This window comes from Anarhichas minor, unplaced genomic scaffold (assembly GCF_050575085.1).
Source record: "Anarhichas minor isolate MPS153535 unplaced genomic scaffold, ASM5057508v1 ptg000020l, whole genome shotgun sequence".
NCBI classification, from domain to species: Eukaryota; Metazoa; Chordata; class Actinopteri; order Perciformes; family Anarhichadidae; genus Anarhichas; species Anarhichas minor.
Window position 1 is genome coordinate 1,137,556 of NW_027466466.1, and position 24,754 is coordinate 1,162,309.

The 24,754-nt window shown below is 43.0% G+C and overlaps 1 protein-coding gene across 1 annotated transcript in view; it reads right to left on the bottom strand.

Annotated features, from left to right (window-relative positions):
* Positions 1 to 3,093: 3,093 nt before the first annotated feature.
* The window catches only part of plch2a (phospholipase C, eta 2a), a 181,475-nt gene continuing 159,814 nt past the window's right edge, over positions 3,094 to 24,754 (bottom strand). Inside the window, exons 12-23 of the mRNA XM_076095521.1 lie at positions 24,592 to 24,747; positions 23,139 to 23,237; positions 22,292 to 22,392; positions 21,912 to 22,000; positions 21,004 to 21,186; positions 20,016 to 20,123; positions 17,827 to 17,951; positions 15,728 to 15,812; positions 13,949 to 14,095; positions 12,303 to 12,382; positions 8,690 to 9,071; positions 3,094 to 5,431 (exon numbers count right to left, since the gene is read on the bottom strand). Coding sequence (XP_075951636.1) covers positions 3,819 to 5,431; positions 8,690 to 9,071; positions 12,303 to 12,382; positions 13,949 to 14,095; positions 15,728 to 15,812; positions 17,827 to 17,951; positions 20,016 to 20,123; positions 21,004 to 21,186; positions 21,912 to 22,000; positions 22,292 to 22,392; positions 23,139 to 23,237; positions 24,592 to 24,747 — 3,168 coding nt within the window. The 3' untranslated portion in view covers positions 3,094 to 3,818. The remainder of the gene's footprint in view (positions 5,432 to 8,689; positions 9,072 to 12,302; positions 12,383 to 13,948; positions 14,096 to 15,727; positions 15,813 to 17,826; positions 17,952 to 20,015; positions 20,124 to 21,003; positions 21,187 to 21,911; positions 22,001 to 22,291; positions 22,393 to 23,138; positions 23,238 to 24,591; positions 24,748 to 24,754) is intronic.

Sequence of the window (24,754 nt, forward strand, 5' to 3'; positions counted from 1 at the left end):
AACGACACGGATCCTTCAAACATGATTATCTCAATTTCAGATATTTTCTAACCCCGAGCATCTAACGTGCACAATAACCTCAGGGATGATATGCTTCATTATATATATATATATATATATATATATATGTATAATAAAACGCTGACAGAGATTGTCACACTATGCTATCAAAATAAAAGTTCCCTTACCTCAGTTATGTCAGCTGCGATTAAAAACCTTTGTGTGAGGGACAACTCCAGGAAAATAACTGTAAGAACTTCACAACAAGTGTTGCAGGAGGGCAGTGGGGAGGGGGGGGGGGGTGTGCAGAGGACTGTAGTGTGGGTTTATATAGGGGAGCACAAGGAGGGAGGAGATAGAACCGCAAAGGGAGAACAAACTCGTGATTGTTGGCCAGAGGTTTATGCAGAATAAAATCTTTGAGATTTGAGATTACTGGAGCACAGTATCTTTGTTCTACACCTACATGTTCAGGCTTGTATGATGTAGATCCCTTCATTACAGCTGAGACAGAGACATGCATTACTCTAGATGTTGTGTGGGTCCGTTTTGAGCCTCCTCTTAGAGTGAAGTGTAACTACATTTGATGATGAGCTTACTGATGGATGGACGGGAGGTCCCGGGGGCTCACAGGAAGACATTTGGTTTTGGAGCACATTCCCTGTCCGTCCTGACAAACCCAGGGGGACAACTCCAACGTTCTCAGTAACGGTGAGAACATCTGATAATGTAACAGAATAAAACAGCTTGTTGTTGTTGTTGTCGTCTACACCCTTGTCTGTCCAAAATGTCATCATTTTACTATTTTAAATATTTTTCTGACATTGTCATAATTACTATATGGATTCTTGAGTTGTGGCCAAAATCCTGTTACAGTGACCTTTGATCTCCAAACTCTTTCAGTTCATGTTTAAGTTCAGGTGGACATTTGTGCCAAAATTAAATAAAGTTCCTGAGATACAGATCACGAGAACAGATCGGATGGACAACTTGTCTCCGTCATTAGTACGTTAGGACCAGACGGCAACCTCAGGTTCTGCCGAGTGAAGCCGATGCAGAAGTGACTTAAAACCTGCATTCTCTCTACTGTCCACCAGGGGGCGACTCCTCTGGTTGTATAGAAGTCTATGAGAAAATGACTACTTCTCTCTTGATTTATTACCTCAGTAAACATTGTAAACATGAGTTTATGGTCTCAATCTCTAGTTTCAAGTCTTCTTCAATACAGCATGATGTTCATTTAGTACATTATGGTCCATTTAGAGTCAAACAGACCATAAAGCAGGGGATGCTTTAGGGCGGGGCTTACTGTGATTGACAGGTCGCTGCCGCTACCAGAGCAGTATACGGCGTCTATACGTCACTCTTCTGCTTTCCAAATATGGTAACTTCTGTTCATCAGTTAAACAAGTTTATATGGCGATGGCGAAATTGCCTAAAATTTGGGCTTCATAACGGCAGGTCACAAACCAATAGGAGACGTCATGACGACTACGTCCTCTTCTTATATACAGTCTATGGTTAGGACTCCAACTCATAAAACACAGTATACCATAACACACATCAAAGTTATAGCCACATAACATGCCCTGTGTCTTTGTCTTAGAAATAAATAAATACTGTTTTTAGCAGAAGCTCACAAACTAAATTGATTTATTTGCAAAAACAAGCAGTGACTTCATCTTGAGAGGAGGGGCTGCATTCACTCTCTGAGACAAAAGACTTTCTCTCAGGCCTGTTGTGCCGCAGGGTTTGGAGGTTTTCAGTTGAGAGGCCAAGCCGTGCCAAATTGTCTAGATAAATATGGCTTTAAGAGGGACTCGGTGGTTTTCTCGGAATCCTAATGAAGCCGTCTTTTGTGTTTGTGTGCTGGCTGGAGCAGAGTCTGCGGTGCTCAAATGAGCGTGTCGCGCTTCACAAAGACTTACAGAGCTGAGGAAGAGGCCTGGCAGTGTCTGACAGCTCGCCATAGGTGGCAATCAGCTTTCTTCTTTTTTTATTTTTTTAATTGCAGACTAGAAAATGGACAAACCTTTCACTGGCAAATCAGAGTCCTGAGAAAGACCGTCCTAAGAGGGTAGCAAGTGCTTTAAGAGGTACAGGCGGTTGTCAGAGGAAGCTGATACCAACACGTTTTAATTAGCTTCCTCACAAAGGTATGCATGAATCCATTACTAATGTGATCATTATATTAGGTTTCACTGGATGGTTTGTGTCCCACAGCGTGCATGCTTTTTCAAAAGGGTTTCAATGTTTCCAAAGGAAACTGACTTCTTAGAGTATTTACAGTATGAGGGTTTTATTCCACATACCACATTCTAGGGTGTAAGAAAGTTTATGTAAATAGGTTGGTAGTTGAAAATCTGATCTTGGGTGGCAAGTGACACTGAAAAGATGTTTTCTCCATTAAAGAGCGGTTGAGCTTGTCGTCTCTTGTGCAGCCTGGAGTCTTTGTTCTGGAACATTCTCCCTCCCTGCAGGGGGGCTGCTTTTTTTTTTGCCGGAGAGGTTGAGAGAGGTGATGGCTGGTAAACACAGACCCAAGCGGGGTCCAAATTAGAGCATCAAGCAGACGCTGCCAAAACCAAGGCCAGAGGCTTGTAAGTGTCAGCTCGCATGAGGCTCAGCTCCACTGGTCTGCTAGCGACTCGTCTTCGTCTCTGAACTGAGACAGCTGTCGGTAGACGAAGTGTAAATGAAACAAAATGAGCCGGGAGGCTTTTGGTAATATTCATTTGAGATTTATTCAGGTCATAATTACACATCGTCCCTAAAATTTTGCACGAACAACTGGCACGGCAGTGCAAACGATACAGCAGGTCGACAGATAAACGTGCTTGGATACAGATCATTCTCATCTTGTATTAGTACCTCGGACCAATGGGAGCACAGAGCCGCCGTCGGACGATCCGAAAAAAGAAGTTAGGGATATTAACAAATCTTATAAAAAAGGTCTTTGTAAAATGAAATAAAAGCAGAGCCTTAGGATAAACATTACAGTGCATTAAAGACATGCAGATAACTAAAAAGGGCTAAACTTGGTATGGAGTAGTCTACCACTGCTGTGAAGTACATGATCTCAGTGCTGTGACATGCCATAAACTGGGTAGGTTAGCAAAATATTGGCAGTTTGGTCAAATGACTATGCAACCACTACACAAAGAATACTAAAAATTAAGAAATTTTATCCTGCATTGAGATAATAATTCCTTTTTTTTCAACAAAGACATGAGACAAGCCTCAGCTTCTAGCATCAAACTAGAAAATACTGGCATGGTATCATATTGACGTTTGTTTGACAAACATTGCTCGTGGATAGATGGGCTGACAATAACGCCTTCACATGAAGCATCTCATTTTCAGCTCAGTTAAAACCATTACAGTTCAAGTAGACCCCTTGCTACTGTATGCTCATGTAAAAAAAAAAAAAAAAAAAAAAAAAAAAAGATGAGTTGTCTGCAGTCAACATACACAGCTATATAAAAACTGTTATTTTTCACTAAATACATTGTCAATTCTCTAACATTTGGTGCAAAAGGACAGCAGAGCTGCAGTAGTTGCTTTCAGTGGACAATGTTTTCTGACGGCGCTGGTTCAAAAATGGATTCTTGCACAACCTCAAGCAGTAGAAGTGAATGTTCATGGATCATTAATTCAGTGGATTTCAGTTTTTTTGCGAGATGCGGAAATAATCTGTGAGAAATTCTGCATGATATGCAACTTTTTTGGAAAAAAAATAAAAAAGATTTGTAGTTGAGAAAAAACTGGAGCGTATTCCAAACAAGTTTCTAGCTGTGTCTCTCACACTCAGTTCCAAGTCAGTCACTGTTTTCTGGGTCTGGGGGGGACTGAGACTGTCTAAGGGAGGGGGTTCCAAGGGGGGTGAGCTGACTCAGCAGGTCCAGGCCGGAGCAGGGACTTTGGGCCACGCAACACGCGCCTTCGGGGTTCCCCCGCTCCTCAATGGGGCTAGCACCACTTCCACTGCCAATGCTACCAGTGAGGCTGAAGCTTGCACTTCTGCCCTGGACCAGGCCCTGGAGCCTCTGCCTCTCCTGGGCCTTCTTGGCCCTGTTTGCAATGTAGCGCACCCTGCTTTGGCTCCTCGAGGAGGTCTTTCGTACCAGGTTCTCATCCACAAACTCCTCCTGAGACTCTCCAGGCCTGTTTTCTGGGGCGAAGTCGCTGGCGGTCAGCGGCTCCACATCAGTCAGCTTCCGTAGCTGCTCTGTGAGGTCGCTGGGCGGCCGAGACTTCTGGAAACCGCCCTTGCGGAGCTGGTCCCTGGCTGGCCTAACAATGAAGCTGCGGCTGATGCTGTGGTACTTACTGTCAAAGTTACAGGAAATGTCATCGGAGGTCAGGTCCCCGAGGCTTTTGGACATGGAGGCAGTAGCTGTCGAGGTTGTGGGCGCGGAGGATGGCCTGCTGGCTGACGATTGCTTGAGCCCCTCCATGTAGAGCCGACTCCAGGTGTGCCTCCTTTGAGTCAGTCTGCCGGGTGAGTCCACGGAAGCTTCCTGGGGAGGCTGCAGGGGGCGGGGCTTAAGATCATCCTTGGGGCAGTCGCCTTGCTGAAGATTGGGGTTTGACTTGCTCTTGCTGACCCGGATGGCATCGTAGGAGACCAGCGCTGAGCGACGGCACGTGACCCAGTGAGGATCGCAGGTGCTGCTGGATGTGGGCAGGGTGGTGAGGGTTTTCCTGGCCAGGTTTGGCAGGGAAAGGTCAATGACGGTGTCGCTGGAAGAGATGCTGGAGGAGGATGACATGCTATCTCTGTGGTTGCCTGGCTCCAGCTTGCTCCACAGACGGTCGTTCATAGTAGCGTCCGTGCAGACCTCTGGCACGGCTGACTGGTCATGCCCAGCTGAGGCTACAGCCAACAGAACATGGCCCTTGCTTTTTGTTCTCCTTACTGGTACGTGTGATGGTTGATCGTTAAACAGGGCTCTCCTGCCCTGGGCTGTCGGAGCACCAGGGGCTGCAGCAGGAGCCTCCAGTCTGTGGTCAGACCTTACCTCTGCTGTATCAGTTTTCTTTTCTGTCAGAGTTTCTTGGTTTCCCCTCTGGTTTCGCGTGTGCTCCATGAATGACTCAATGCCTCGGTTGGCCTGGAGGTCTTGACCGCACTGTGCTGGTGCAGTTTTGTCAGCTGGGTTCGTCGGATGGGGAGACGCGGTTCTGGAAAGGGCAGGAGGTTTCTTAGGGCCTCCGCTCACCTTGATTGGACTGTGCACAGCCCCATTTGAAGGAATGGCCAATGGGCAGTCTGCATTTATTGCTGTGCATGGAGAGTGCAGTGGTGATGATGAGGAGTGATGTGAAGACAGGCTGCCTTCTGGAGTGGAGACAGAACGGATGACACAAGGGTTTCTGGCGGCGTCAGAGTTCAGTGGAAGAGGAGCTGGCCTCTGCACTGTGGAACAATCTGCGGAAATACAGACAACAAAGAAAATGTCTCACTGTCAATGTCATTTGTGTTCCCTAAAAGCCTTGTGGTTATAACAATCGACAACTGTATGTGCTTGGAAAATAGGGACGCGCTGATCCAATCCGTTGATTTGGTTTCAACTTAGACACTGACCTCATTAAGGGAATATCTGCTCGAAGTGACCGATCCACATTAGGCGTAATACAGTTCGCTGTTCTGTGGTGAGCTAAATTTGATGTGTAAGGCTACTGCTACTTACAATAAATATCGATGTGAAGGCAGTGGAGGGCCTGCTACTATAAAACTGGAGGTGTTGACAGGGTCAGGGTTTGACACATGGCACTGACGTTATGTTAAACAAAACCGAATGCTAGAGAACGGCAAATCTTTAGGAGTTAAAATACTGCAAAGGGCTACATTTAACAGGTTTATCTCTAATGAGGTGGGACAGCCTCATGCTATCATTTCACTATTATGAATCTGTTTTTAACAGAATTTGGGATCGTTTGGATGGTTCCACTTCCCAAAATTTGGCGTAACAGCCTTAAAACAGAGTGCATTACCTGATGTTTTACCTCAACAACTGAAGTCAGTTGTCCTTTGAAAAAGGTGGTACGAGGACCTAACTTTAGTCGATGTGCTGTTCTTTAGGTCCACGTATTTTTAGCTCAAACATTTAATGATAATTCCACTTTATTACAACTTACATCTCTTTGTGTGACTGCATTGTCTTGTAATGTGTGCAATTCGGTCTCAGGTCTCTCTTGTAGAAGGGATTTAGATATTAATGAAACCATGATGACCATCAGGAGGCAGGTCTGTTAACTGTGATGGATGTTTACAGCTGACTATCTGGAGAATTTACAATTCACCTCGGTTTACTCTACAAAAAGTCAGTGCAAAACCTGTAAAATATGCGTTTATTGACCTCTCAGCCTTCTTTTTAATGAAAACAACTCAACAATTAACAGGGAGAGTACAATAGTGTCAGCATTAAAATACGACTCAAGTTGTAATAAACCAGATTTACCCTCAAGTGATGGATTCTGTTCCCCTATTTGATGATGTGACCAGACAAACCGGCATGGTGCTCTCACTACTCCCACTCACGTCATGTTGAGTTAGTGCAATTACAAGAATATTTGGAAAAGAAAGAAGAATGTGGATTTCAAAACACCACAGGTGTGACACGTGGTCTGGTGAGACAGAGAGACTGGCGGTGAAGTGAAGGATGCACAGGCTGTATTTAAAAGGTTGCATGCATTCAGAGGCTTTACCTGGCTCTGGTCATCCCCTCAATTCTGCACTAGTAACAGAGAGCGTGCAAAAGGGAAAGAGAGGAAAAAAGGAGTTTAGCAAAACTGGAAAGAAGAGGGTGAGTGGAGGCAAGGAAACAGCTTACAGCACAGAGAAAGCATCTCAACAAGAGATGCTATCACAAATCCATCCTCCAAGTCTACATGAGGAAAAACAGCATTTGTTTTATCGTGAAAAGAAACAGGAGGTAAAGCTGCTAAGATTATTCATCACATGACTTACGAGCGTGTACAGGATCTGCCAGCATTATATGAATAACAGATGTCAGCATTCATCAGATACTGTCATAAGGCCAGATAACTCAAATTCCACTCCATAAACACATTTGGTTTCCCCCACTAGATTGATTCCCACAGTAAGAACACTGATGGCCATCACGTGATGAGTGGAGAGAGGCTGAAGGTGGGTGGGTTTGGGTAGTGCAGCTGGCGTTTGGTAGGAAATGGACTCCCCTGAAACATGTCATGTGAGGGAGGAAGAGGAGTTTTCTCCTGGGCGCAGTACAGATGTCAGTGCCTTGTGACTTCCAACCAGATGTTGTAGGTCGTGTCTTCGAAACACTGTCCATTCCGGTCATATGAGGGTGTGCTTTGAGTTTTCTCTAATTATGTTGATTCAGACTTTATGCCTCAAATGAACTAGGTTAAAGAAGGAGCAGGAAACTACTTGTATTCATTTAAGGTTAAAAACTTACCACTTCTCTCGTCTGTGAAGCAGTATTTTAAGGCATAGAGAAAAACAATTGGAAAACATTGAAATCACTTGATTGAAATAGGAACCAGTGATGAAGTTGAGGTAAAAGCTACAAAAGTTAGAATTGAACAATAACAATGGAAAAGAATAGCTGGGAGTATAGATATGTCCTCAAACTATCAGGGACACGTGGGATGACTAAAAGGCACACAGCAGGATCATTCTGACAGCATCATGCTACCAAACATTCATGGTCCTGCATGTATGGAGGTTACCTGCAAATCTACAGTCTACAGAACATAAAAGGCCGTCTACAGCCACTAAGCAGCAGCTACGGGGTTTACTGCTAATGCTGCCTCACATACATCTTACCAGCGAAGAACATTGGGGACTTATGCCGCAACTCTTCCATTTTCTGGGCAAACAGGGCGTTCATCTCCCGCTGCAGGGTGCCTACAGCCCTCTTGCGGCTGTCGAGGACAGAATGTGGAGGCAGCAGAGGAGGCGACTCCAAGCTGCTCAGACTGCCAAAGCTGTCACAGCTGCTGCTGTCACTGAGCAAGAGACCCTCATTCCCATTACCGTTTGGGAACAGGGCGTTCGTTAGGCCACAAACAGTGCCGTAGTTGGGCAGGGGTGCCTGTTGCCATCGGAGGCTGGTCTTGCAGTCTGGGGTGAGGCTCCGTGCCTGTGTTACGGTGTTGGGGGAGCATCTTCGGGGAACGCTGCAAGATCGGGCACTACTCTGTGATGCAACGGGCCGAAGTCGGATGTGCTGGGCTCCCAGAGTTTGCCTGGCTTTGGCTCTAGGGAAGGGGATGGGTCGGCGGAGAACCTTGGGCGAGTACTGAAACTGGGCCTCTGTGCATGACTTGGGGAGGGCAGGTGACGGCTGTGACTCTGTCTGGGTAGCAAGCTGTTGGGGCTTGGCTACAGGCTCTGGCTGAATTGGTCTCTTGGGCGAGGAGGGGAGGTTACTTCTCTCCTGTCTTTCCCCATCTGCCCTTTTGTACTTGCATCCCTGACTTTCCTTAACCTGACCCTTTCTTTCGGCTTCTGGACTCTCCTTGGAGCCGATCACACATGTGATGCAGTTGGAGGACATCCCTACCCGGCCTGAGCTATTAAGTGCGACACGAGCGAACACCCCTGGCTTCATGTCCAGCGGGTCATGTAAGCGGAGCCGACTGGCTCGTTTCAGAGGCTCACTCACGGGTCTTCGTTGAGCAAGAAGAGGGCTCTTACCTTTACCCTCCTCAGGGTGCACAGCCCCATTGGTGTCAGGACGGTCCCAGGGGCCCTTGGCTTGGTGAGATGCCAGCGATTCCCTGTTGCAGTTTTGTGGTGGTGTGGGCTGGTGAGAGGCGGCAGCAGAGGCCTTGTCCCTGTCCTCCGACTCTCGATCTTCACTGGCGCCCTCTGAGCTGTAGTCTTTGGTGTCGATGGCGATCTCTGGGAAGCCCTTATTGATTTTGGGCTGGCCTTTGGTGGGTGCGCTGGCTGTGCGGCGCAGAAGGTGGGCACCGAACGGGTGCTTACGGCTGTGATGCACAGCAGGATGGCTGTCCAGGGAAGCCTGCTTTGGGTTTCTGTGAAACAGCCCTTTTATGCCGGTGGCTGCTCTGGCCTGACAAAAACACAACAAAACATCACTGTCAAACACAAAATTAATCTTAAACCAAAATGAATAACTCAGAGAGGTCATACAAGAAAATGTCGCCATAATGCAGGTGGCACTGGTCCGCACTGTATTATTGCAATTATACATAGGCAGGTTTTGTACCGTGAGCATGCACAGAAACAAATTCCACCAATACCCATTTACCCAAGAAAGTCCCTGTAATAACAGGTGTGAATGATCACTCGGTCTTTAACGTGATCATTCAGCTGTAGTCCATGCGGCTTCTCTTTGAATGCCACTTGGATTCAAAGTGTAACGCTGTCATTTTCAGCACCTATATATCTGTATACAGCAACTGTAGTCCCAGTAGTACATCAGTGGTTTAACAAGCACATGCTTGAAGCTACCTGTCAGAGTTAAACACACAAAAAGCAGTGACTACAATTAGTGCTGTGTGGAGACATGTTGGTGCTCCCTCGTGGTGGAACAATGGTTCTGATACTGCAGTTATTCTTTCAAAGTTAACTATTTTCATGTGGGTTGGCTTGTTTTTCTGCATACAAAAACCTGAATAACGAAGATGCTATAATCACATAGACTTTCTGAAAATACTGGCTTCAACATGAAAGAAAAAAATCCAGATAGCTGAGAATTATTTTTGTGTACAGCCAAAAAAAAGAGGTGACTGTAAAATGATCAGTATCAAGGCTGACCTTTATTTCTTTTGTTTAACAGTCAGTTAACACAGACGTCAATAACTAATAACACTGCATGGATGTTTGCTGTGCCTCGAGGTGCTGCATGGTAATGGTCAAACATCACAAAGACTGGGCCACAAATGATGACAGTGATGAGGACAACCAGACAATGACATTAGTGATTGTGAAACTCATGTTGACAAGACAATCCTGCAAGATGTCACTGGACCACCCCAAAGAAATGTCAAACCAAATGGAGCTTTAGCGGGACCAGGCCTCATATATTACGCTACCTAAACCCTTGCTACTATTGAAAGTTTCAAACAATGTGAAAGAAGTAGATCCACATAGTCCAACTGTTGACCACTGTGGTGAAACGCTGACTGAACAACTATCAATGTGAAAGCAACAGCACAGACAAAAAGACAAGCTTATAAAGAAAATAAGTATTTGTGGAACAAAAGGGACATGTTGGCTGAACTGAACATGACCATTATTAAGCTACCAGTAGACCCATATACTGTGCTGCTGCCTGGGTTGCCTCTGAACTGCAAAATATTTCAACTGGGAAACAGAACAGAAGTCCAACATGATGGGAAATGGACTTCATCAATCAACTGGTACTACATCCCCAGCTACAGGGGATTCTATGAAATACAGCAAACATTAGATACACAACATTACAAAATGATTTCACGTAAACAATTAGAAAAGAAGCAGACTGAAAGCTTGTGGTTGCAGCTACAATCCAAATCCACAATCTAACCTGCTTGAGTCAAGACAACAAAGTGACTGACTAATGCCTGGCTGTGTGAGTCTACAGTGTGGGTAGCACACACGTCAGTCATCTGCTAAGAAAAACATGTTTCTACACAGTGTTAGAAAAACAAAACAACAAAAACTGAAATAGCAGACAATGATTAAAAAGAAAGGGTAGAGATGACAAGAGGTATAAACGTCCTCAAAGCACTGGAATGTAATACCCCCGCAGAGTTAAGAGGAAGATAATGCTCTCTGCAAAAAAGAGGCCCTGCAGCCCGGCACAGCTCCTGGCTCACACCTCTCTCTCCTCTGTTCAACTCTTTCACCGGGTAGGTTGATGACTTTGGATCTACTTGGGGGGTCAGTGAAGATGCAGGCGGGTCAAGCCTTCATAACTCATGCGAGGCATGAGTTGGCCTGATAGTTTTTAATGCTTGCAGTCAGCTGACAAGAGGGGGCTGTGTGTGTGTTTGTGGGGGGGAGTGGAGTGGGGGGGCATGTGGCTCATGCAAGATGCCGACTGGGTGTCACTACACCTGGGTTTTGAGCGGCCGCTTCAGGGCTCCTAAAAATGTCCTGCTTCTAAATGGAGCGTTTGGAAATAGAGGGGTCCACTGAAATGACAAGCAGACACAGGAAGAGAGCAGGAATCAGAGAAGGGGGAGGATGAGGGAGAGAAACAAATGGGAGGCAAGAGAGAAATCACAACCAGAGGCACACAGCAGCAGCTGAGAGAGAGAGGAAGTTCAAAGTAAGGACAATGTGAACAACAGAGCGGCCATTTACAATGTGCTTGTGTGGTGACAGCGACGACTGCATCATGAAAGACCAAAGAATAAAATTTAGAAACTGAGATAACAAGAGTAATACATCTGTAGCTGCAGCATTTCTATTTTGCTGAGCAATTGGTTATCGGCTTCAGGTGCCTGGTTTCCCTCTGATGGTCCCCCCCCCACTGGATTTGTGTTTTTTTTCATTTTCATTACGCCAGAGTTCCACCAGATGTTCAAGGCCCACTTCTGTCCATTATTTGAATAAATTAAATTGGACATTGAGCGTTGTCGGATATCGATGAAATGCCCTTCTGCAATATGTAACTGACTGCGTCCATAACACCACCTCCTCTACTTGGCTAGATATTGAAGCCTCACTGTCTAAATGTCCTTTTTTTTTGGTTTATCTGCTCTTCCTAGAAAACCTGAAACCGTCAAAGATTTTTTGCAGTAAAATTACAACTATTACAACTATACATCAGTGCCTTATACAACATTCTGCTGTTCGTGTTCAGGAGCTGGGACAGACCCGAGAGGGATTACAGAAGATATGTGGGAAGATATCTGGAAAACAAATCTGAAACCAAACCAGGGAACCATTTATCCCCTCATCATCTATCCAAATTTAAGACCATCATCGCCACCTCATTGTGCCTTAACTGGCAGCCTTACACGTTGTCTTTGGTCCTGTCCCAAACCACGGAGTCTACTACACTCAAACACCACCAACGAAACGTGGAAACATGTTGTGTTAAGAATATTGAAAGTATCTGCCATTTTAACTATGAAGTATTTGATTACTAAAAAACAACTTGGAAGTTCTTTATCAAAAAAGGTTCTGCTATGCGTTTCATTGACTGAAATATTATTGGATATTCGAAAAAATGTAAATGGGCTGGGCTCTTATTAATACAGATTCTTACTGTACTATAATTAATGTCATTTTAAAGGAGCGATAACACATTTTTTACATGATTTCAACTAGCTTCCTCTGTAGTACCTACCTTACCAGTGATGTCATTCACAGCTACGTGAACAAAGATGGAAGCCTCCACCATACCTTCCAAGTACACGTGGCGATAACCTGAGAGAGAACACACACACACACACACACACACACACACACACACACACACACACACACACACACACACACACACACACACACACACACACACACACACACACACACACACACACACACACACACACACACACACACACACACACACACACACACACACACACACACCAGTGAGTCAAACACAACAGGGCAGATAGGAATGGCTATAGATTAACATGGTCAACCTCTAGCCACTGAATCCAACTCAAGCTCCTCACAAGCCCCGTCTATCAGATCATTCTATCAGAACTATTTTCAAAGTCCATAATGCAGCACTCTCGTGGTATAGATCCTATCTAACAAACACGTTTAGATAACAGTTCATCTTAAACAGTAAGGTGTTGTGTCCCTCAAGGTTTGATACTCATACAGAAGTATTCATATTAGTTTGTTTGTATTCATACTAGTTTGTTGCACTTATTCGTATTAGTTTCTTTCTGCACTGTACGTTTGCTCTGGTTTATGCTCTTAGATGCTTGTTTAAAAAAGGAGATGCACTTATCACTTCTGGTGACTAGTAGTTCACTTGAATACCGATGTTGAACACACTTATTGTAAGTCGCTTTGGATAAAAGCGTCTGCTAACTGACTGTAATGTAATGTACACAGATGACACTCGACGGCACATTATTGTGAAACCAATAGTCTGAAAGTAGATACTCTCCCTGCAACAAACAGCAAATCTGGCAAAGAAAGCTGCAAAGAATTGACACAAAACAGTTACGACATCTACACTTGATATCCCCCCCCACATTTTTAAAATATATTTTCCAGATGTAGCCATTTATGTATGAATTAAGGATGTCCCGATACAGTTCAACCTATATGACACAGCTGCCAACAGCATATTCAAGTTAATGTAACCTGTCCAATGATCTTGAGATGTGGATTGGCATCTCTAGCATGGACTAAACAATTGAGATACAACATATCTAAATTATGAGCTTTAGACGTGTAGGTGGCTATATTTCAATTTTATACAGAGCCAGGCCAGCTGTCTGCTTCTAGTCTTTATGCTAAGCTATGCTAACCACATCCCAACCCCAGCTCTGTACTTCACACACAGACATGAGACTGATTCATCTTCTCCTGTTATTGCCCAAAAGAATGCAAATGAGCATATGTTCCAAAAATGTTTGACTGCTGCATTATTAAACTCTGCTTAAGTCGCTCATAATCGCACAGTATGGTGCGCCGAACAGTATCATTCAAAGGTTTCTGATATTGGACCAGTTTCAAACCTATTCATTTTAAAATAAATAAATCGTATCAAGCTGCATCGTATAAATCATTTTAGAAACTGTCAACAATGTGCCATGCCTGACATTTAATTGACCTCCATCTTACTCTGTTAATTCTCTTACTTTCAACAAATAGAATTTCAATGTCTATGGAAATGATATCCAACATGTGAAACAAGATTCAACAAGAAGGCATTTAGATGTGATCCTGATCTGTGGAAGACACGGGTGAGGTGGGGGGCACCGAACAGTTCCATCTAAAAGCAGGTGCTTCATCGCGTCTTACCTGGAATCATGCTGTTGAAGGCGATGGTGCGTTGGCCAATGAAGTCTTGGCCGATGGGGTCATGATCCCACACGAGGAAGCGCACCAGGGCGAGCTCCGGCATGTGGACCGTGAACACCAGAGTCTCCTCCCACATCGGGTTGAACCCTACGAGGACCGCCCCGAGAGAGGCCGGGAGGGGAGGGAGGGAGGGGCGGACAGAGGAAGAGGGGGAAAGACAGAGAGAGAGATTAAGAGAGACGGAAGGAGAACGAGTGTGACCAATAAAAAGAAGAGAGAAGTTAGGCAGATAAACAGAGAGGGAGTGAAAGAGTGATAGAGACAGAGGACAGAGAGTGTGTCAGAGAGCCAGCTCAGCACTCATCAATTATTCAGGGTGTGTGTGAGTGTGTGTGAGCAGACTGCTGCCTATGCACGTCTCCTCGTGCTGAGCTCATCAATTATAGATCACGACAGACAGACAGACAGACAGACAGACAGGGTCACATTCCACCATTGCGTTGCTGTAATCAGCACATACATACATTAATGTCACATGTCGAAGGCAAACCACAACAAACCACAGCTCTCCTCATGAACACACCAGGACACCATGTGTGTCTCAGTCCACAGAAACAGCACTGAAAGCCAGTGTGTGGTCAGGGACCACAAGTATCCACAGCACACTGGCCAGACATTCCACTGAATTCACTTGGTTTTGCTCTAAAATTCCAGTTTTAAAGAGTGACTTCACTGCGGGCTCAGAGGAAGTGTTTCACTGGCCTCCTGGGTTCAACGTTTTCAGACTGGTTAACCTCTTGACTGCTGTGGTCAGAACAGAGTTTGATTATGGCATACCGTTTCACCATCTAAAAGGTTTCACTGGATCATCTCTAATTCAATGCTAAAGGGCTTGCCATATTCTTTTGCACCTGTAACCAACTCGGATTCCTACTTGCTGAGAGCCCGAGAGCTCCAGGAAGTGGCCCATTCCTCCCCTCCTCAGCCGTCTGAATCATCAGGTGAAACGTGACTTTTTCTTTTACTAGGGGTTGATGCTATAGATTACCACAGGAGAGAAGACAAAATGTGCGACACGCAGACCCTCGCGGACGCCCAAAGTAAAACTTATGATCAAGTTATCATCCAATTAGTGTTATCTCACAAAGATACCATTCGCTGTTTCATCATTTTCCCTTTTCAAATTGAATTTAATAAGTTAAATTCAGTTATTACGTATAAATACTGATCATTTTTGATGGTTGAGTTCTACGTCATGTCTCCTGGTAAGCGGGCCCTCGCATCTCTGAAAAGGGACAGTTTTACCAGTGAGCATGTTTGGTGAGAAATTACATTATACCATATCTGTAAAATATTTATCTTTATGGCTGAAGGAGGAAGAGGTCAATTCATGGCAACAGCAGCTGATGGAAGGAACAAAGTCGAAGAGAAGCCAACCTGTTGATATCTCTTTAAAAAAATCTGTCAATTCACATTATTCTTGTAGAGTACAAAAACACATTCCAACCCCTTTGCAAGTTGTTCCGTTCCATAAATAGCTTCATTTGGAACCCTGATTAAGGTCAAAGTCTGTTATGGGTAACCTGGATTAGAGGCCTGGTACTGTTGGAGCAGAAACAGCCTGATAACTCCACATCAATGAAATGTGAATATTTGTCATAATAGCTGAATGAAATGATGCGTTTCATTTACTGTAACTTGGGGTATTTTTAAGGTAACGGGCCAACTTGATGACAAAGTATCTGAAGTTCATGAGGATGATGAACCCGGGTAATTCACCATTGTCATCCACCACTCTGGTCTGCTCCTTGCAGCAGTCCACTGGGAGGCCGATGACCTCCACCTCCACAAAGGGATCAATGATCTGAAACAGAGACGTCACACAGTGTCGAGTTATTGCTTAGGACAGGATAATAGATCTTTATCCTCAACCAGGGTCACAATCTGTCTTCAGTTCACTACACACAAAAAACAACATAAAAAGCAGACAAGCAGTTAGACACAGACAAGGTCATGTTGTACAGTGAACGAGTTCATGTCCGTGTCTGTGGTCTAAATGCCCTCAGTCACTGTGTAGAGTAACAGGACCAATTTGTATGACGGCTTTCTACAGCGCTGAGTGAAGTTAATATGTTTTACACACACACATAGTACTAGAAAACCAAAATACAGGCATAACATATCACATTATTTACTTTCATGTATATATATATATATATATATCTCTATCTATATATATCTATATATATATATCTATATATATACAGGACTGTCTCAGAAAATTAGAATATTGTGATAAAGTTCTTTATTTTCTGTAATGCAATTAAAAAAACAAAAATGTCATGCATTCTGGATTCATTACAAATCAACTGAAATATTGCAAGCCTTTTATTCTATTAATATTGCTGATTATGGCTTACAGCTTAAGAAAACTCAAATATCCTATCTCTAAATATTAGAATATTTCCTCAGACCAAGTTAAAAAAAAGATTGATAACAGCAAAACAAAATCAAACATTAGAAAATGTCCATTAATGCACTCAGTACTTGGTTGGGAATCCTTTTGCACGGATTACAGCATCAATGCGGCGTGGCATGGAGGCAATCAGCCTGTGGCATTGCTGAGGTGTTATGGATGCCCAGGATGCTTCAATAGCGGCCTTTAGCTCATTTGCATTGTTGGGTCTGGTGTCTTTCAGCTTCCTCTTCACAATACCCCACAAATTCTCTATGGGGTTGTATTGTATTGTTGTATTTCATTTGGAAGTCAAGGCGCCAGAGTCTGGAGAAAGGCTGGAGAGGAGCAAAATCCAAGTTGCTTGAAATCCAGTGTGAAGTTCCCACAGTCAGTGATGGTTTGGGGAGCCATGTCAGCTGCTGGTGTTGGTCCACTGTGTTTCATCAAGTCCAGAGTAAATGCAGCTGTGTACCAAGAGATTTTAGAGCACTACATGCTTCCGTCTGCTGAAAAGCTCTATGGAGATGAGGATTTCATTTTCCAGCATGATCTGGCACCTGCCCACAGTGCCAGAACCACCAGTAACTGGTGTACTGCCCATGGCATTACTGTCCTCGATTGGCCTGCCAATTCCCCTGACCTGAACCCCATAGAGAATTTGTGGGGTATTGTGAAGAGGAAGCTGAAAGACACCAGACCCAACAATGCAAATGAGCTAAAGGCCGCTATTGAAGCATCCTGGGCATCCATAACACCTCAGCAATGCCACGCCGCATTGATGCTGTAATCCGTGCAAAAGGATTCCCAACCAAGTACTGAGTGCATTAATGGACATTTTCTAATGTTTGATTTTGTTTTGCTGTTATCAATCTTTTTTTTAACTTGGTCTGAGGAAATATTCTAATATTTAGAGATAGGATATTTGAGTTTTCTTAAGCTGTAAGCCATAATCAGCAATATTAATAGAATAAAAGGCTTGCAATATTTCAGTTGATTTGTAATGAATCCAGAATGCATGACATTTTTGTTTTTTTAATTGCATTACAGAAAATAAAGAACTTTATCACAATATTCAAATTTTCTGAGACAGTCCTGTATATATATATATCTATATATATCTATCTCTATATCTATCTATCTATCTATCTATCTATCTATCTATCTATCTATCTATCTATCTATCTATCTATATATATATCTATCTATCTATCTATCTATATATATATATATATATATATATATATATATATATATATATATATATATATATATATATATATATATATATATATATATATATATATATATATATATATATATATATATATATATATATATATATATATATATATATATATATATATATATATATATATATATATATATTGGATGTTTAACTACAGTTGTACGTGTGTCCTACCTCTCCTCTGTCTCCTAGCATAGAGTCTTTAGGTTTGGGCAGCTGCTGTCCACTGATGATCTTCAGCACCAGCTGCTTCTTCATCTGACCTGGCAGAGGGTCCTCCAGGCTGGGGTTGAAGGCACCTGCAGTTCGACGAAAATAAGTAAATTACCAAAATAACCAAATTCATCAAAACCATCAACACTGCCAATCATAATCATGTTTAAGGTGCTTTTACACCTAATCTGTGTGGTTCGGTTAGAACTATTTCTGGAAGCAACACGTATGCACATCAGTTAAAACTGCTGTGCTTGTATCCGACTGTGTGTACTTTGTCCTTTAAAAGATGCTCGACAGTGATCCCCCAACAACAGGCCATGAATCATTACTGCACAGACGGCTCCTCGTGTCACGTCACTGACGTTTGCACCAGTCATCTGGGAGCAAATCTACTCAGGAATATACAGATCAGAGGCTTTAAAGAGCTGCATGAACTTCCGCCAGTCACTAGAATTGAATTTCCCCACGTTGGAAAAGATGATAGAGGATTATGTTGTGGCAAAAGCACCACCATTATGTTGTGGCTGAAATGAAGAGACATAGTTCTTAAAGTTGCACACAATGGCAATTCATAACAAAATCCCAAGTGTTAATTCTTACATCTTACACCTATAGTCTAATGTCAGCCCCTTATGTCATTTTCCACCAATCAAATCCTGTCAATTGAACCACAAACAAAGCACATCTGGTCTCCTCATCATGTCATGCTCTCTTGTCCTCGTCTGGGCCAAGGTAACATTTTAGGAGGACCAATGATAGATGATCGGGAAATGTTTCGTATATCGTTCCAATTTTCTTGGCGTGCCTTTATCACTTTCTAGGAACAGTTTCTTATGAAACCGAATGTGCTGGGTTCAATATAATAATATAGTTCAATAATATACCAACTGTAGGTGTGAAAGCATCCTTAGTGCTTGTTACCCTGGGATTTTACAATTGTAAAAAACACTGCCGTTCAAAAGTTTGGAGTCACTTATAAATTCCCTTGTTTTTGAAAGAAAAGCACTTTTGTCCATTCAAATAACAACATGATCAGAAATACTGTGTCGACATTGTTAATGTTGTAAATGACTACTGTAGCTGTAAACGGCTGATTTGTAATGAAATATCTACATAGGCGAACAGAGGCCCATTCTCAGCAACCATCAGTTCTTTCTTCCAATGAGAAGCTGTGTTTGCTAATGCAAGTTGATCATTTCAACAGAATAACCGATCATCAGAAAACCCTTAAATTAAAGAAGCAATACATCTGGACTTCTTTGGACTAGTTGAGTATTTGGAGCCTCAGCAGTTGTGGGTTCCATTACAGGCTCAAAATGGCCAGAAACAAAGAACGTTCTTCTGAAACTCGTCAGTCTATTCTTGTTCTGCGAAATGAAAGCTGTTCCATGCGAGAAATTGCCAAGAAACTGAAGATCTCGTACAACGCTGTGTACTACTCCCTTCAGAGCAGCGCAGACTGGCTCTAACCAGAATAGAAAGAGGAGTGGGAGGCCCCGGTGCACAACTAAGCAGGAGGACAAACACATTAGAGTGTAGTTTGAGAATCAGACGCCTCACAGGTCCTCGACTGGCAGCTTCATTAAATAGTTCACGCAAAACACAACCAATTGACAGCTAGAGTGCCACAGGTCTGCAAGGCTGTAATTGCTGCAAATGGAGGATTCTTTGATTTATTTATTATTTCAATTAAAAATCATTATTTCTAACTTTGTCAATGACATTTCTTCCTCATTTCATGTATGTTTTCAGGGAAACCAACAACATTTCTAAGTGACCCCAAACCTGTGAACGGCAGTCTACATTCAGACAGCTTTTCAATATAATAATGGAGTTTACAAATTACATTAGCTGCAAACTGCAAAGTGACTATCTACTAGCGATATGGTGGAAATTAATGTTCCAACATTAATAATGATTAATAAGACAACAGCAAAGAGTTTTTTCCTTCCTCCATGCACATTGGCACAACTTCAACTACTTAGGAACTCCCTTCTCTGGTTCTAATAACAACACATTGGTATTGATATCTTATTAATAAGGAGGCAAATCTACTGGATTTCAAGACAAATGTATTATAATCCTGAGGTTTACGTTAAAAACAAACCCATGTGTCTGACTGAAATGATGTGAATGAATATGCTGACCTTCACACATGCAGGCAGGCTTGAGGATGTAGCCACAGTTGCCATTGCTGTAGAATTTGGCTCTGTTGAGCTGCAGGACCCGGCCCTCTGACTGGTAGTTGAGTGCGACTGAAATCAAAGCAGTTCACTTCATTATTGTCAGCAGCCTGACAATCACTTTAAAGCTACAGTGAGTCACTTTCATAAAAACAACTGTGGTTGCTCTGCCTCCTTTTAGCGCTCCTAACGGCGTTTGGAAGGTTCCACTGCACCTGAAGGAAAAACGTCCAATCAGAGCCGAGGAGTCTCTGACGAAGCAGTCAGTCACTGCTGGTGAAGCCTGTGAGCTCTGCCTCAAATGTTTTCAAAAACATATTGCAGTAACTGTTTAGCTGTAAAATGAGAAAGTCCGTGACGCTGCCGCCATGTTGACATCGGTCGGGCTAAAAACAAGCGCCGCCCACCGACCGGAGCAAACTTTCTCATTTTAAAGATAACAGAAACTAAAATATGTTTCTGAAAACATCTGATGAGAGAAAAAGGGCAATGCAGGATCAAAATGTTTCATGCTGTTTATCAGCGATGCCTCGTTTGACATTTTGATCAGAGTTTACGACCAGTTATACACAGTTGCGTCTCCTCGGCTCTGATTGGTCGTTGTCCTTCGGGCGCAGCGGAATCTTCTAAATATCACTAGGAGTAATAAAAGGAGGCAGAGGAACCGGATTTTTTTGACAGATTACCCGTCTCATGTACTGCCATCAGGGTATAGCAACGATTTGAGCAATACGATAAGAAGTTATTCTGATAAAAGCTGCAGCTTTAATGTGCTGGCAAGCAGCTGCTGCGGGAGGAGAAAAACACCACAGAGAAAAGTGAGTGTTCAGTCTTTACAAATCAGAATGTATAAGCAGCATTAATAACAACAGCGACAGCAGCACGGATGGCGTCTGACCACTTCGAATTTAGAGGAACATGGAGCAAGCGCTGGGTCGGGTGGAGCTCGTACCAAGCTGGCAGCCGGCGCTCCAGAAGGGCTGGGGGTTGAAGTTGGAGGAGTCCACGCGGTAGGAGGCCGGGTAGATGCGGGAGAGCTGCCGCTGGTTGAAGTGGATGAAGGACGCTGTTTTCTGCTGCATCACCTGGTGGGCTTTGGTCTCGCTGAGCGACGACACCTGCCAGCTGCAGCTGGCTGCCGGGGGCGACACAAACACAGACTCAGGTGGTAAGAGGGTTCAACTGACAGGGAGGTAATAAGATCTGAACTGATCAATTCAAAACCTGTATCTTGTGAATATTCATATGCTATCTGCAAGATTAAAGGGGATTAAAGGGGGGGGGGGGGGGGGGGGGGGTCCTCCCGCAGGACATTTTGAGTGTCACACACTTCATTTCCGGCATTCTGGTGAACTTTTCTGAATCAACCTCTCTAAATGTGCAGGTGGCACTTTGTCAACTCAATGATATATGCTTTTATTTTACTTTGATTTATAAACCTCTGGATTTAAATAGCTCATATGTTTTGGTGCAAGATTTCTGCTCATGTTCAAAACTCTCTGCACATTCAAAACATATCCCGCATGTCCGTGTTCTCTGAGAACAAGGTTGTAGTGTAAAGTCCCAGGGAAACAGAATATTTGAGCGGCGTACAGTTACAAGAGGGGTTTCAATCAAATCCTTCGCATTTCATTGGACAGCTAAAAGGTGGGCGGGCTCAGTGTGTAGCTATTCGTAAATTGGTGCACAATATGACCAGGGATGTGATCTGAAGGGTTAAAAGGGCCTTTTTCTTTTTATCTCCACTTTCAATCAAAATGTTTGGAAAAGACACTTGGTCCATCGCTGGACATTAGTAGGGACATGTCCCTACCACACCCACATATTCACTGACCCTATTAGGTTAGCAGAGCTGCTCACCTTGTGCCTCGACGTCATACAGACCCACAGAGCACGTGTATTTGACCAGGTCAGACAGAGCTCTGGATAACTTCATGGTCTTCTTCTTTCTGGAGGGTCAACAAAGGTCAAAGGTTACAGGCCTATAACATAATAAAGTATGACAGAGCATATTTATATCTTATGCATCATGACAGAATTTACAGATTCATAATGATGTAATTTATTGTTGTTGCATTTGAATCCTGAAATGTTCAGTAGGTATCAACATCTGTCCATCATATTCATATGATAATATGAAAAAGTGTTAGAATTTACATCTGCAGAAGACGACTACACACTCATGTGTCGGTATAACATTAGAGGGTGTGTGTGTGTGTGTGTGTGTGTGTACTGCATACTTGCTGTGGTGCAATGGGGCACGGGAGGCGCTACTTGTACTCTCTTGGTCTGTGTCTGTATCTTCAAAGCTCAACGTCTTCTTCAGCTTGGTTGTCTTTTTCTGCAGAGGACAGAGTTGACAAGTGAGAGAGCAAAGAATACTGGAGAGATGTGGAAAAAGCTCACTATTAAGGCATTTTTTCGGCCTTGTGTTCTGCCATTTTCGTAGCTCCCTATTGGATGGGTGCTTATGATCTGACACCTGGGCGCTACGTCTTTATAGAGGTTAAAGCCCAGAAAGGTCCCGAACACAGCAAAATGAGAAAAGTTCACTACAATAATAAATACAGAAAATCATTTCACCTGAAAGTTACTTGAATGATTAATTGACTGCCTCTCAAAACATTTTTAAAAAATCTATTTTTTGTTCTAAAAAAATGAAATACCTATATAATTACCATGCAAATACTTTGTTGGCTATGGTATTCTGATCATTATCTGGATTTTTACACATCCTGTTGGATGCTGTGGTTGCATCCTTGCATATTTCAGTCAAACAGCACTTAGTACTTAGTAACTTCATGGAAATTGTGGGGGTTTGACCACATGACCAGCATGCACACAAGTACAGTTTGAAGACCGATTCAACTTATTATTAAACTTGCTGATTTTATTGTTTGATACAATGGTGATGCAACAAGCCCCTACGTCACATAATAACATCATCCACAGTGAAAAAGTGTGATTCACACTGCTCTCGTCAAAGCAAAGTACGGAGAAACAACTTATGATTTGCAGATAGAGGATTGGGCAGATGTAAGACTTAGAAAGACTAAGAGCAAAGAGAGGAGAAATAAAAAGGCCAACCTTGCGTTTAGAGAAGCTCCCCATGAAGGAGCGTCCTGTACGCTTGTTGCTGCTGGGATTGGCCTCGTCCGCTGTGTCCGTCCCGTCCTCACTTTGACCCTGCCGCCAGACAAGAAACTTTTATGTTATGAAACATTTTACAGATTTGTAACAGAAAAAAAAAAATACGGATTCGTCACCCTGACGTTGTATGTTCGTGCTGCATTTCTATCCTGTGGACTCATTTATTGTAAGAATTTTTTAGTATGATTTAGATAATGATGTATAAAATATTTTTATATATATATATAAAAATAATATATATATATAAAAATAATATATAATTTATATCACCCTCCAAAACTTTTAAACTGCTTTCACAGATGAAAAAAAAGTTACTTAGAAAATGGATCCTGCATAAAACATTATTTTAAAAAACATTATATTTCCTCACCTCGTCTCCCAAAAGACAACTAATTGAAGGTCTCGATTAACATATTCCCTCACCACATTGAAATCACGTGTACAGTTAGACATCCGTCAAAAATGAAAAAGCCGGTAGAATCATATTCACTGGCTGCAGAAGGAGAAAGCCAGTTTAGAACCATGCATCACTCTCTCAATTGTTTTTCCTCACTCGCCCCTCAGTGCTTCCGTAGTTTCCTTTGATCAACAGTTAGATTCAAATAAATGAGGAACACCGTCTTTGCTTCATCACTCAACATATAAAAACAACAAGACAATAGACAAGAGTCATCAAAAACTACATTTCAAAAGACAGTGAGGCGGAAAAGGAAATCAAAACTCTTCATGATAAATATGGAAGGCTAGTTTATATGTGGAGAGATGCGTAAAGAAGCTCAAGGATTCTAATTGCATGTGAAAGATTCTACTTCAGTGTGAAAGAGGGATTTCCATGCCAATAGGCCGAGTGTTGTAAATGACTGGGAGAGTGGACAGAGAGCGGATTAGGTGAGAAACATTTCATGTTTACTGGGGAGAGCTCCACACTCTTTCCAGCAGTGCTCTACCACAGTTCTAGCGACTCCACATTCACACCACAAACAGCCCCATTAGAACGTGATGAAACGTGCTGGGTAAAAATACCTACATTTCCTTCTGTATTCACACGTCACAAAATACCAAATAACATAATAATCAATTCATTAATTAATCAAATTCTAAAAACCAATTTTGAAGTGAAACTAAAGAAAAGCAGCAAAACGTAAGGTAAGTCCTAATAGAAGTTCCATGTGCCATGTTGGTTTTTCTTTTCCTTAACAGCACGAAATGGAATTTTTCACCACTAGGGGCCGCTTGAATCAAACAGTATGGCTCATATGCATATTAACGTATATATTGGAGCAAAAGTTTGGATTTTGTTTGCATCGGTTCAGAGTGCGAACCGTTTTCATCCAAATAATATATTCATATTCGGTTCCAGCTCAGGGATTTGAAGGAGGTCCGTGCTCACCTTAGAGCCGCTTTTGTTCGCGGGCTTCCCAGCAGGAGGGAGGGCCGCGATGGTGAAGCTGTCCGGGTCCTCTCGGTCTCGGATCTTGGACTCCTTCATCAGGTTGTCCAGCTTTTTCTTGGCCATGTTCTCCACCTGCTTCCTGTTGGCTGACGTCTGGAGG